The 13,914-nt window shown below is 27.8% G+C and overlaps 2 protein-coding genes across 2 annotated transcripts; both read left to right on the plus strand.

The window, feature by feature from the left end:
- Positions 1–428: 428 nt before the first annotated feature.
- LOC106618312 (hydroxysteroid dehydrogenase-like protein 2) lies at positions 429–2,213 on the plus strand. The gene is made up of 2 exons (XM_070107649.1): positions 429–629; positions 699–2,213. The coding sequence occupies exons 1-2, from the start codon at positions 584–586 to the stop codon at positions 1,889–1,891; spliced, it is 1,239 nt and encodes a 412-aa protein (XP_069963750.1). The 5' UTR covers positions 429–583; the 3' UTR covers positions 1,892–2,213.
- A 54-nt stretch (positions 2,214–2,267) lies between these two features.
- On the plus strand, positions 2,268–4,302 carry shu (shutdown). The gene is made up of 3 exons (XM_036375745.2): positions 2,268–2,488; positions 2,547–3,445; positions 3,521–4,302. The coding sequence occupies exons 1-3, from the start codon at positions 2,430–2,432 to the stop codon at positions 3,925–3,927; spliced, it is 1,365 nt and encodes a 454-aa protein (XP_036231638.2). The 5' UTR covers positions 2,268–2,429; the 3' UTR covers positions 3,928–4,302.
- The last annotated feature ends 9,612 nt before the right edge of the window (positions 4,303–13,914 follow it).

The following is a 13,914-nucleotide window of genomic DNA, read 5'->3' on the forward strand; positions in this document are numbered from 1 at the left end:
TGAAAACATATTCGTTTGTGTTTAAATTTGTTTTAGGTGCGGGATCAAATTTTTTACAGTCGTCATTACCGCTACGTCTGTATTTAATGCTGTTCTCTTGTTTTTTGTTAGCAAATGTAACATCGTATTTATTTTAACATTGTATATGCATATGTACTTATGAGGGACTTTCTATTTCACATTGTAGAATTGTATTCCCAAAATATATGTATGAAATTTTATCGGTGCCCAATATTTTGCAATGTAATTGATAATGTTTAATTTAATCAATTTGATTATTTAATTTACCCACTAAGATCAGTTTTCCTGTAGTACAAAGTCTTATGATTTTGTTTCTTCTATATACTATGTTTGTTCATGTTTACGTTTTTTCATTTACCTCTGTAATTGTTGCTATCACTTAAGTATGCTGCTTCTGCTTATACTTCAGACGCCGCGGTCCAACTGTGTACTTTGGACTCTGCTTTTGTTGACTTCATTGTTTGGCCCACCAATTTTTTGACATTTATAAAACAAACACGCAACGAAGTGGTCGTTATAAATTGGCACTGAATTTAATAGCAAATTATAGGTAACATATAAAATGATTAATACAGGGAAACTAGCTGGACGTACACTTTTTATTACTGGTGAGGGCGCGTATTAAGAATTTTCATGAAAATTAAACTAACAAAAGTGGGTCAACTTTCTTTTTACAGGTGCGTCGCGCGGAATTGGCAAAGCCATCGCACTAAAAGCGGCACGAGATGGTGCAAACATTATTGTCGTTGCTAAAACAAGCACACCACATCCCAAATTGCCAGGTACAATTTATACAGCGGCTGAAGAAATTGAAAAGGTCGGTGGTCGTGCACACCCCTGTGTTGTAGATGTCCGCGACGAGCAGCAAGTACGTTCAGCTGTGCAGGATGCTGTCTCGAAGTTCGGTGGTATTGATATTCTCATAAATAATGCATCTGCTATTTCACTTACTGGTACGCTGGATACAGATATGAAGCGTTATGATCTTATGCATCATATTAACACACGTGGCACTTTCCTTGTATCAAAGGAATGTTTACCATATCTGACAAAGAGTAATCATGCACACATATTGAATATTTCCCCGCCTTTAAATTTGAATCCAATCTGGTTTGCTCCACATGTTGCCTACACTATGGCTAAATATGGTATGTCTATGTGTGTGCTGGGTATGGCAGAAGAATTCCGCTCTGCCAAAGTGGCCGTAAACGCGTTGTGGCCGCGCACTGCTATACACACGGCTGCCATTGAAATGTTGACTGGGCCAGATAGTTTAAATGTATCGCGTAAAGTTGATATAATGGCAGATGCCGCATATGCAGTTTTGGTGCGTGAACCTACACAGTGTACGGGGCGTTTTCTTATTGACGATGAAGTCTTGACCGAAGCCGGCGTCACTGATTTGAAACAATATGCCTGTAATCCAGAATATGCTGATAAATTAATGCCCGATTTCTTTTTGGATATTCCCGAGAATGAACTCAATGCAATTAAAGAAGATATTAAGCAAAGAAAATCTGTTGGTGCATCTTCTGGTCAAATACCGGCATTATTTGGAAAGATTGAAACATTGCTTTCACCAGAATTGGTGCAGAAAACGCAAGCCGTTTTCCAATTCAATATTGTAGGAGAAGAAAAAGGTACATGGCATTTGGATTTGAAAAATGGAGCAGGCTCATGTGGTAATGGTGAACCAAAGGTTTCACCTGATGCAACTTTAACAATGAAAGCTAATAACTTTCATGATATGTTTTCGGGAAAATTAAAGGCTGCAACTGCATATATGACGGGCAAACTAAAAATTTCCGGTGATTTGAATAAGGCAATGAAACTGGAGAAGCTTATGCGTTCACTCAAATCAAAACTATAGACTTTGGCAATTGCTATAACCTGAGGTTTGCTAGTGATAAGTTGCATTTTTTGTGTTAAATATAGGTTTAACTTATTTTTTTATAAATATTTTATTTGTAAACAGTTGATTTCCCATTTACATACATACATATGTGTCCTTCATACGAAGCTGTGGCCTTGATAGGTCAAATCTTTTTCAAAAGTCTTTGTTGTATTATATGATTCACGGGAGCTTTGAATAGATATTGCAAGTATTTTTAAATTATATATATTAAATTGATAATTTGTTCATAATAAATTAAAATAATAATTAATAAACTAAAATTTTTTCATGAATGAAATACCGTAATTCACCACATAATTTGTTAAGTCTGTTAAGTTGATCTGAGCAACAAGTTGCATGCAAAATTTTCCATCGTTTTACAATACTATTTATTTTGCTTCTTCTTCCATAAGTTCATTGTTAATTCACAATTAATTGCCGCTAAATTACATGCAAACACAACTAAAACCACTGAGTTCGCAAATTATTTCTAGTAATTTTAAACATAATTAAAATGGAGGACGAAAGTTTACCTAACAGCTGCAACTTTCTAAAGGACCCATTATCAATAAGGTAACTACATATTAAATTTCAGAAATACGCAAATAATCTAATCATCCATTTGTCGCAGCGATCTTATTGGTCCTGGCACAACATTTGAGATTAACACAAACTTTGATGAAGGCTTCAGCAATGATATATTCGATGAATTGAATTTGGGTTCCGATGAGGAAGACGATGAAAAGATTGCCGTAGATCACTCAGCACTGGTTTCCCCTTGGACAAAAACATTTGACGAACTGCGACAACAAATGGTAAAGATAAATGAATATATTTACAAAAAAATTACACAGCCGGGGTTAGCAGAAAACGGTGAAGTGCCGTTAAATGCGCGTGTTTGTATACGTTATAATGCCTACTGGGAAGGTGAAGGGGCACCTTTTGATTCATCATTTTTACGTGGCTCCTCATATCATTTTTATACCGGACGGAATGAAGTAATCGAAGGATTAGAGGAAGCAGTGCGCACCATGTATCGTGGCGAACAGGCACAATTCGTAATTTCACATCATTTGCTCTTTCGTGAAATTGGTTGCCCGCCACGCATTAAACCAAGTGCCGATGGACTCTTTATTATAGAATTGGTTTCATTCAATCCCGTTGGTGATTTAGAGGCAGATCAAAACTTAACCGATGAAGAAAGGGGCAAATATGCGACAGTAATTGAAAAAATACGTGATGTTCATCTCAAAGGTCTAGATTTCTTCGGACAAGGCTTATATAAAAATGCTTGTCGCGCCTTTGAGAAAGCAGTAAGTTTGTTGAACAGTTGCCATTTGGCCAATGAGCAAGAGGAAAAAGAGCAAACAACATTTTTATTGAAATTATACACAAATTTAGCAGTTTGCTATAATAAAGTTAATCTACCAACAAAAGCTTGTATTATGTGCAAAGAAATACGCCAGTTGACGAACAATAAACCCTCCTGTAAAGCATTATTTCAAGAAGGACGTGCATTGCTGCTGCTAGGTGAGTTTTTTTTATATATTTTTTATTTTGTATATAAATTTTGGTAAATCATATCTTGTTTTGTTATTATTGTAGGCGAGTATGAACGCGCACGGCATATACTTATACGCTCACAACGTATCGAGCCACAAAACGAAGATATCAGCCGCGAGTTGAAAATATTGGAAGAACGTTATGCAAGATATAAAGAAAACGAGCGCAGCATTTGGACGAAGGCGATGGGTATAATAAAGAAGAATGACGACGGCAAACAAGGTGATGCTAATAGCGCCGAGACGCGTAGCATTTTTGAACAAGAAATGGCAGAACTAATGCAAAGTTTCAAGGACAACATGGATTTGAATAATTTCAATTTGCCACCTGGTTTAACTAAAACTGAAATAAAAACTGTCGATGAGCTAGCGCAGAACATGGAGTTAAAACTAACGCTTTCACCGCTAGACAATGCAACCTATACGCTAAGCAAAGTGAATAAAAAATAAACTGGACTGCCAAAGAAGACCAAAAATATTGAACGAAATTATAGCAAAAGTATTCGATATATATTTGTATGTACATAACAATATTAGTGCATAAGAGCAGAGCGCTAAATTTATGTTTTCGTTTTTTACATAAACCAAAAAATTTCTAAAACAATAATATGTTAATACAACAAAAACTGATTAGTAAAAAAATCTGTTTTACTTTTTATTTACTAGTTTTAAAAACTGTTCTGCAATTACATTAAAAAAATACATATGATAAGTTTGAAAATACATAGGTACCTACATATGCATAAGCTTACCAAACATAAAAGACAAAACGTGAAATTTAAAAAATCGATTAATAAATGTTAGAGTATGAAAATTGCATTGAAACACTTTTTGTTTTTATTTTTAGTTAAAACGCATAAATGTATTTCATTATTTATGTATAATTCACAAATAATACTCATACGATTTCTTACTTACTTTTACTGCTCAAGTTTTTATTACTTGATTTTTTGTTTAATATTGCAACGCAATTTCACATATTTGAATTGTTATAAATTTAACACATATATTTGTATTTGTAATAATAAGCATTTGTGTACACACAAGCCTTCGGGTATTCTTTTTTTCTGATTCACTTTTTTATTTGTATGTATGTATGTAGCTAAACCCACATTTACTTGTTAGTTACTGTTACAGAATTTTACTTCGGTAATTTTTTGTATTAAACTATGCTTATTATTTTTTAGTTTTTATATATATGTATATGTATTATTTCATTTTTCTGGATATTCTATTTTTTATATTTAGTTTATTTATAATATATTTTTATTTTTTAACTCTTATTTAACGTTATTTTCTACTTTATTTTATAATTGCCTCATATTGATTTTGTTAGTTTATTTTTGAGCTTTTTGAGATGCATAATGAATTATATCTAATTTAATTTAATATGATATTTATTCATATACAATTATTTGTTTTAACTAAATATGCATTTAAATATATGTATATATAATTTTGATTGAACGCATTTTTTCACTAAGGGTTTCGTTTTTGTTTGTGTTGCCTTTTTTACTAATCTTTTATCAAAATTATTTAATTAGTGCAATTAGCGCGTAGGCCAAATTCATTTATTGTTTTCAATTTTTCTCCATAATTTTGATAAGCTTCGTAATTAATTCATCGCTTTTAAAATTATTTATTTATAGTTACATAAATAAAATTATTTTATAGTCTTCTTATAAATTGCTTGCTTTTTGAGCATTTTTGAAATATTAAATTGCAGTTTTATCTTTGCCTTATTTTGATTTTAAAACACACATACATACATATGTTTAAAAGTTTCGTGCATTTTTCTCAAAAAGTATTTTTCTATGATTTTGCATGTGACTAAATTTCTATATGATGCGCCGTTATTCAGAGCCAAATATTGCGACTATTTTATTTGATTTAAGTTCTTTATTTACTGGTATTTACTTTTTTTTTTTAATGGTATTATTAATATTATTGCAACACAATTATACACAGATACAAATAATAGTCTGCCATAGGAAAACACATAAATACATATATAACTGACAAAAAGAGAATTCATGGCATAAAATAAAAATTTTACTAAAAAATATGATTGAATTAATTGTCAATGGCATTATGATTTTCAAATTGAGCTAATGCGTTGGAACCAAAATTTTTAATAAAATTTAACAAAAATTTAAATTTTTCACACTTTTTCACAGCCAATTTATACATATCCCATTTTAAATAGTTATTTTCGTTTATTAAAGAAACCAAATAAAAACTCTAAATAATATGTAATTTGAAATAGGCAAAACAAAAACAAAAACAATATTAATAGGAATAATATCAAAAATAAAAGAAATAAAAAATAAAAATTAAAGAAAAACTTAAAAAATTAATTTAATAAATATATGTATATATTATAATAATTAAAAAAAAAATATTTAAACTATATATGTATACATATATATATGGTATAGACATTGCTAAACAACAAACTAACAAATTATTACTTAACAAATCTATTTAAACACGCCATTAATTGAAAAAATATGTATTGCATGTATTTAAGTCCAAAGATATTTAAAAGTTTATCAACTTGTTTAATTAAATTACATATGCATGTACATACATATATACTTGTATGTACATCGTTTGCTCAGGGAAAAAATATATATATAAAAATAGGATACGAGTATTTGACAACATACTATGTATGTATCAGTGTAAAAAAAATTAATAACTAAAATTAAAAAAAAAATATTTACTGTTTGTAAACTTTATGTTAATCGTTATTTTTATAATAATAAAGTTGAGGACATTAAGAATAAATAAAGAAGAAAACTATTTTTGTCAGTGCTGTAACAAATATATAGATAATAAAAAATGAAATGAAACGAAAAATATATTTGTAATTATTGAATTTTTTCTGATTCTCTTGATACCAAATGTTATAGATTTGGCTGATATTCCGAATTATTTATAGCTTTGTCAATAATGGCTTCGAAACAATACTGAAGTAGTAAATATTTGCAACTATTAATGCAAAATTAACTTTTGCATAACTACTTAAGTAATATATTTTATTTGTATGTTGTTTATATAAATTTTCTTGAATTGACGCACACTATTTTCATTAACTTTAATTATTTCGTCATACGGGGCTTTAATTTACAACAAAAAGTGCCCTTTACATAATATTTAACTTATAAGCTTTATTGTTAATTTTTTTTTTTAAGATTTTTTAAATTAATTTATTATTTACGTTAAAGTAAACGTTTTTATTCTGTTCATACATTTGTATTTGTATGCTTTTTTATAATTTCAATAAATTTAAGTTTTCTTAAATTTAAGTATTTGTGTTACACAAAAACACAGTTAATTAAATTAATTTTTTTATATTATCTTCAAACTTGAAGTAAGCATAATGTAGATGCTCTTTTAATATTTATGACTATTTTTTATTTAAAAAACAAGGCATATATATTTTTTTGATTTTTTTTCTGTGTGTATTTTTCTATTTTATTTTCATTGTAACTATAATATTCTAGTTCATTGTTTTATAAATACAATTTTAACTTATATTATGTAACAGCCATTTAAAGTTTTTTTCAATATATACTTTTAATTTTTTTGTACTTACATACCTATGTATATGTAGAACAGTTTGCTTACTTTATGCAACCAATTTTGGGGCCTTAATATAAACAAATAGAAATTTCTGGAACAAAATACTGTTTTCGAAATGTGAATTAAAGTCTGGAAGACATTAGGTTGCAAATTGGAAGAAGTTGGAAAAATTTTAATTGGTTTGAAAAAATCAAAAGAATTTGAAGAAGAGATAGTTTTGAAATAAATTACGTAAATTTAAATCAATTTATATGTATTTTTTATATAATTAACAAGTAAAACGTTAACTTTGGCTGCACCGTGAAGTACATTTTTTATAGCATAAAAAGGTGTTTATCTTAATTTTAATCGTTCAGTTAGTATGACGGTATATGTTCGTGAAGATATTTTGATAAATAAAAAAGTTTTCCATAAAAGAAGTTGGGTTTGATCGGTCAGTTTGTATGGCAACTATATGCTGCAGTGGTCTGATATCGGTGGTGCCGACAAATGATCAGCTGCTTAGAGAGAAAAGACAGACAGACGTATAGACGGATATGGCTATATAGACTCAGCTCGTCATGCTGTTCATTTGTATATGTATATACTTTGTAGGGTCTCCGACGTTTCCTCTCGGGTATTACAAACATCGTGGCAAACTGAATATACTTTGTTCAGGGTATAATAAAATTAATTAAAATGGCGTAATAAAAACTTGAGTAAACATAAAGTATAATATATATATATTATATATATACATATATACTTTTATATAATATAAAGAAATAATATAAATAAATAAGTATAATAAAAAATAAAATAAAATATTATACATAAAATTATATAATATAGTTTATATAAAAAATCTATTTAATGTCAAATTAATAAAAAAGAAAAAAAAATGAAATTGAATATTTTAAATAAGTAAAATTTCTGTGCATATAAAAAATATTTTGAATTGTATAATATAAAAACATTTTTTTTTTAATAAAAGTTAAAAAATAGACCAAAAAATTTTAAGACATTTTATAAAAATTAATATTTTTAAATATCGTAAACAAATAAATAAATTTTAATAAATTATATAATTTATGTGTTTTTTTAATATATTTATTTGTTTTTCATAAAAAATAATGATGATTGCTTTTGCCTATTACATTTTTAATTTTTAAGCTCTTTTAGTTGTAAGATGCTTCACTAGAACTAGTAAAATTAAAAACAGTTAAAATAAATTTTTGTTTATTCCCAATTTTTTTACAACTACTTTCATTAATAAAACTTCATTTCAACATTTTTATTATTATTATATATATACTTTTGTTTTTGTTAAACTAATTCCTTTTATATTTATTTTTTTTTCTAAACTATTTCTTTTAATTACTACTTACTAGTACAACATTTAGGTACACATTTTCAACAGCAACCGTTTTTGGTAGTATTCTTCTAGTCAATTTATTTTCTTAGCACTTAAGTAATAATTCGGTTACATTTTAGTGATATATAAAACACACAACTTTTACACAACAGCAACAATGACTATAATAACACTCAAATTGTAGTCAAAAACATAATGACAATTTGACTTTAGTGATTTCTGAAAATAGCGTTAATTTAATTGAGTTATCTAACACTTAAACGTCACTTCAAAACTTTAGAAAATAATATTTAAATAATTTTCGAAATCAAGCACAGCTTTTTAACGCAAAATTTTGTGCTCTATAATGTATTAATATTATTTTTTATATATGCATTAATAATTTTCTTGAAAATATTTCACTTGTAAAACAAAAAAATAAATCTAATACTTTTCGAAATCAAATATCACAATTTGGATTTGCAGTAACGTTGTCAAATACCTAGTATGTATTTTTGCGAAAGCACAGTTTTTTGAATTTTTGGTAATTTTTAATTTAAAATTTTTTAGTTATTTTTAACAACATATATGCGCAATTTTTTGTTAAAAATAGTTTCTGTGTTGCTAATTTTCTTTTTTAAATATTCTTACTAGTGTTGTATACAAACTAACTACAGGTACAACTACATATATGTCTCACAAATACATATGTATGTATAGGTTTATATATATTATATATACTTTTTTATTAAAACACATATAAACGTATATAAATTGTCTATTTACTAGCTCTTAGCATACATTTTCTTTATTTATGCATTTGGTTTATTTATATACTATCCGATTTCATAGCTATTCACACTTGTTTGCATTTATGTAAGCATATACATATACAGTATGTGCTTTATAACAACAAATTGGCAACAAATTACATCCCACTGTGCGCTTGGAGCACACAATAATTACATTTTTCTCTTAGTTCTTAAAATTGCGCCAAAGTTTTCTATATATCGATATACATATATTTATGTATGTTAATATTCTAGTTCAACAGACAATCTTTTTAAGCTATTTTTATAAATATATTTTCAATATATTATTTACTTTTTTAATTTTTTTATTAAAATTGTTAATTAAATTTACTTTTGCTATTAAAAAAAATAAAAGTGAATAAAAAAGTAGTTTTAATAATTATAAAAATAAAAAAAATATTGTTAATAATAAAAATATAAAAGTATATTTAAGAAAATTTGCATTTATGAAACTCCATATTTTTTATCAAATAATTCGTGCCTTTTCTACACTTTCAAGCATACTCATTATAAAATTGATAGTTTTTTAATCTAAAAAAAATTTTATGGGTCCCAATAATAATAAATAAATTAAATGGAACAAGGCCATATATAAATAAATATTATTTAAAATAAAGTATTAAGGAGTATTCTAGTCTAGAAATTATATTTTCAAAGTTTAACTATTCAAGAATATGTCTACAAGAGGATTTTTGAAAATTCAAACAATTTTTGGAGATATAAATATTTTGCTGACTCGGCATCCAAACTGGTTCGGCCGGAAGTGAAACTTTAAACGGGTTCGATCTTTTTCAAAACGATACTCACGGTTTTTAAGGTTCTACTGCACAGATTTACTAACATTTTTGGCGGGTCTGCTTTATAGAATTTTTTATGTCTGGAACCATCCATATCACCAAATTCAAATTTTTACTATTTTTAAAAAATTTGACACACTCAGGCAGTCACCAAATTGTGAGAACATTTTTTCCAACTTTTTCGTAAAACCAGACATGGCGACATTATTTTAAATTAATAATGTATGGTAACGTGCCAATTTTTTGAGACCTCTCACTTCATCAGCTGCTAAGTCTTGAAAATTTGAACTTGTTTGTGTATATACATATATCCTAAATAGCAAAACTAAAAGCTAAAAAATAAAATATTAAACAAAAAAAATATATATATATATAGGAATTGAAATAAAAAAATAAGAAAAAATATTATAAAACAATAAAATAAAATGATTTAAAATAAAACAAAATAAAGCACAAACCACATAAAACATTTTTATGCGATTTCATTTTTTTTTAATAATTTCAGAAATTAAAAAATGTTAAGATTAAATTAAGTTTATTTTAAATCAGTTTATTTAAATGTATCTAAAAATATTTTTTGTGTTATTTTATTGCAATTAATTTTATGTAATTTTATACAATTATAATTTCTTAACTTCTGTAAGTTATTAAAGTTTTTTATTATCTTAACGTAATAGTGTTTTGCCATGTTTACCGCTCAACCAACTACTCAGCTGATATAAATTATAACGAAACAATAATTTCTAACTTCTTACTTTAGCATTGATTAATTTTTAACACCTACATATAGTACACTTAGCCAACTATTTACGACCAGCAATCAAGGTTCATGGAATACAAAGCAACGCCACTCGCTATGTTGTGAAGAAGTTGGAGTAATTTGGATTGTTGCCAGATTTACGCAAGAGAAAATGTCGGTAAAAAATACTTATACATGTTGTATCTATATATATGATTTTAAAAACACATTTATTAATTTATTTTATTGCAATAATAATCTTAAATCTTTTTCACACTTATTGTTTAATTTTTTTTTTATAATACTCAACACATGGCAACTAGATTTGACATTTGAGTGACGTAACTTTCTCTTCCATAGAATTTGCCTTTATTTATTTATTTTTATGAATTTTGTTTATTGCATTCTCAAGTTTTTTATTTACTTTCTTCTATTCGATACATAGAAACAACTATTTTGCAGTTTTTAAAAATATTTATTTTCTAGACTACATATTTTTCAATACCAACAACTATACGCATTTTACATTACACATGTACAATAACTACACAAATTTATTTTTCAACAAGGTTTTTGTTTTTTTTAAATAATACTTTCATACTTGAGTAATTCGTATTGTATGTATGTATGTATGTATTTATCTATGTGTGTAAATTGTCAACTATGTAATTAATCGTGTAAGTACATTAGTTAATTATTATAGAAATATTACAAGCTACCTATGTGCAAATAAAGTAGTTTGTTCGCACATTTTCATATATATATATAAATATTTGTAATTGTTTGTATGTATGTATATAGTGGTACATAATACATAGAACTGTATGTCTGTATGTATTTACTTATTTTACTTGACTTGCGCTAAAAGGTACTTGAGTCTCTCATATATATTCTGTTGCTTTTGAAAGGAAACAATTTATAAATATATAAAAATTATAACGGAATAATCTAAATTTCATCTAGATATTTGTAAACTGCCATAGTACTTTAAGCGACCAACAGCAAATTGCCCAATCTTTTAACTTGTCACCCAAAATATTTTTTACACTCCACATTCACCTAAGTCTTTATGTAAGTATCTAAGTACTCCTTGCCTTTCCTACCACATCCGACGTTTGGTAACTTGCTTAACTGTAAATGTCGTACAAAATATAATGTAAAATTGTTGTCTATTTCTTGTCTATTGTAATTTGTTATAAAACTTCAAAATGCTCTAAAAAATATATAGGAATATTTATTCTCAAGTAAATAGTTTTTCTATATCCTACATGTGTATGTACATAGTCCCGACCACTAAGCTCTTTAATATTAGAATTTAGAAGTGTAAAGGGAGCGGAGGCAGGCGACAGATTTCCGAGTTCAACAACAGCCTGTTAACACGGCTAACGCCATTTATAAAACCCAATTGTAACCGAGGATTTCTTGATTCATACGACTGGAAATAATTTTATTCGTAGTATAAAAGGGTATAACATACTGATCATTGTACTACTTGAAACTCTTTTTCTTAAAGGTTAGCGGATTAAACACTTCGTCAAGCTTGATTCGGAAATTTTATGTCGTTAAATTATGTCTAGCTTATGGTGATCATTTCTCTTATTGAAGCCTTATACATATAATATCAGTTGGCTTTTGATTTGATCTATTCGGAACAGCTCCTTTCTTACGACTTCTTTAGACTTACATTTAAGCAGGATTTCTGCACACAACAACAAGAACAACAAAAACAGCATAAACAACACTGTCTCAAATTTTATAAATCATAAGTGGACCACCTTCTTGTAGAACGCAGATACATATGTGCTGTGATCTACATATAAATGTATATGTATGTAATAGGAAATACATAAAGGGTGATCTATTTAAGTGAGAATTCTAGGAGAACAAAATTATTGGCAAACCTCTCGAGAATGAAACTCCATATCAAACATTTCAGGTGCTTTGGTCTTTAGTTATCTATTCAGCTAGTTCTTCTTTTAAGCTGAAAAAGCACTGAAAGCTAAAACACTTGAAGTTTAGTAGAAAATCTAGTTTTAAAGTTGATAACCTGCTTTACGTGGTAAATTACCCTTATAAATTTACTATCCTGAATATTGAATATAGCTGTTTAAGTTCTAAACGGCGCCGGGGCATGTCCATACAATGAGCTGAAACTATAGCATGCAAGTTTAGGAAACTCCCGAAAAATATTTTATCATTAAATGGAAAAAGGATCAATCATTGTTTTCATCTCCTATTCACTCTGTCTATCATTTCTTAAAATATGTTCTTTTCGTCTTTTATAATAAATAATAATTGTTATGAGTCGGTTCAAGCTGGAAGGAAGAATTATGAAAACAACGTACTGGAGCCCATCTCATAAATAAAATAATACGACTCTTATGAATACGTGATTTTGTTCTCGTAGCTAGATAGTGGTCTTGACGCCTCCAATCGGTTCTGCACAATGTCATCCAATGACCCCCTACATTGCTGAAAGGTAATGCCTGGGAAACGGCGCTAATAAAGATATTTAATTTACCCTATTTTAGTTTGAAGATATATCTACTAGTAGCTAAGGAACTTTATAACTGTACTTACAACCTTATCACATCTCTAAATCGATTGCCCTTTTTCTGCCAAGTTTGAAAACCTAACCTTATATGGACAAATTAATCAAAACATATTGTGGCTTAGGGTATCAGATGGAGTAAATTGAGAAAAAAAAACATAAATTGAAATCCTCGCTCTTGTGATAAGTACCAAAAAATATAGATTTTATTTATATAAGTGTGTGCAACAATTTTATCACCCCCTCATCTCACCTCTATTTAAATATTTTGCTTTTCCTCTGCAAACACTTCCGTTTTCTACACATCCTAGTTGAGATATGGACGTGTAAAACAATGAGGACGCACGCCATAACCTCAATAACATTCCCTAAATATATGTATGCTCTTCCTTAAACAATAACAACAATAGTGCTCTTCTCAATTATCAATATTCAACAGTCAATTCCGTCTCTACATACTCTTGTACTATACATATATTTACTAATACATTTCACTAATTTGCACTATTTCAGGACTACAATTCAATATACAATTCAAATTCAATATACCGTTAAATACATAGCTACATATATGTATATGTATGCATTCATGTATGTGCCTACAACATACAACAATA

This window comes from Bactrocera oleae, chromosome 4 (genome assembly GCF_042242935.1).
Source record: "Bactrocera oleae isolate idBacOlea1 chromosome 4, idBacOlea1, whole genome shotgun sequence".
NCBI classification, from domain to species: Eukaryota; Metazoa; Arthropoda; class Insecta; order Diptera; family Tephritidae; genus Bactrocera; species Bactrocera oleae.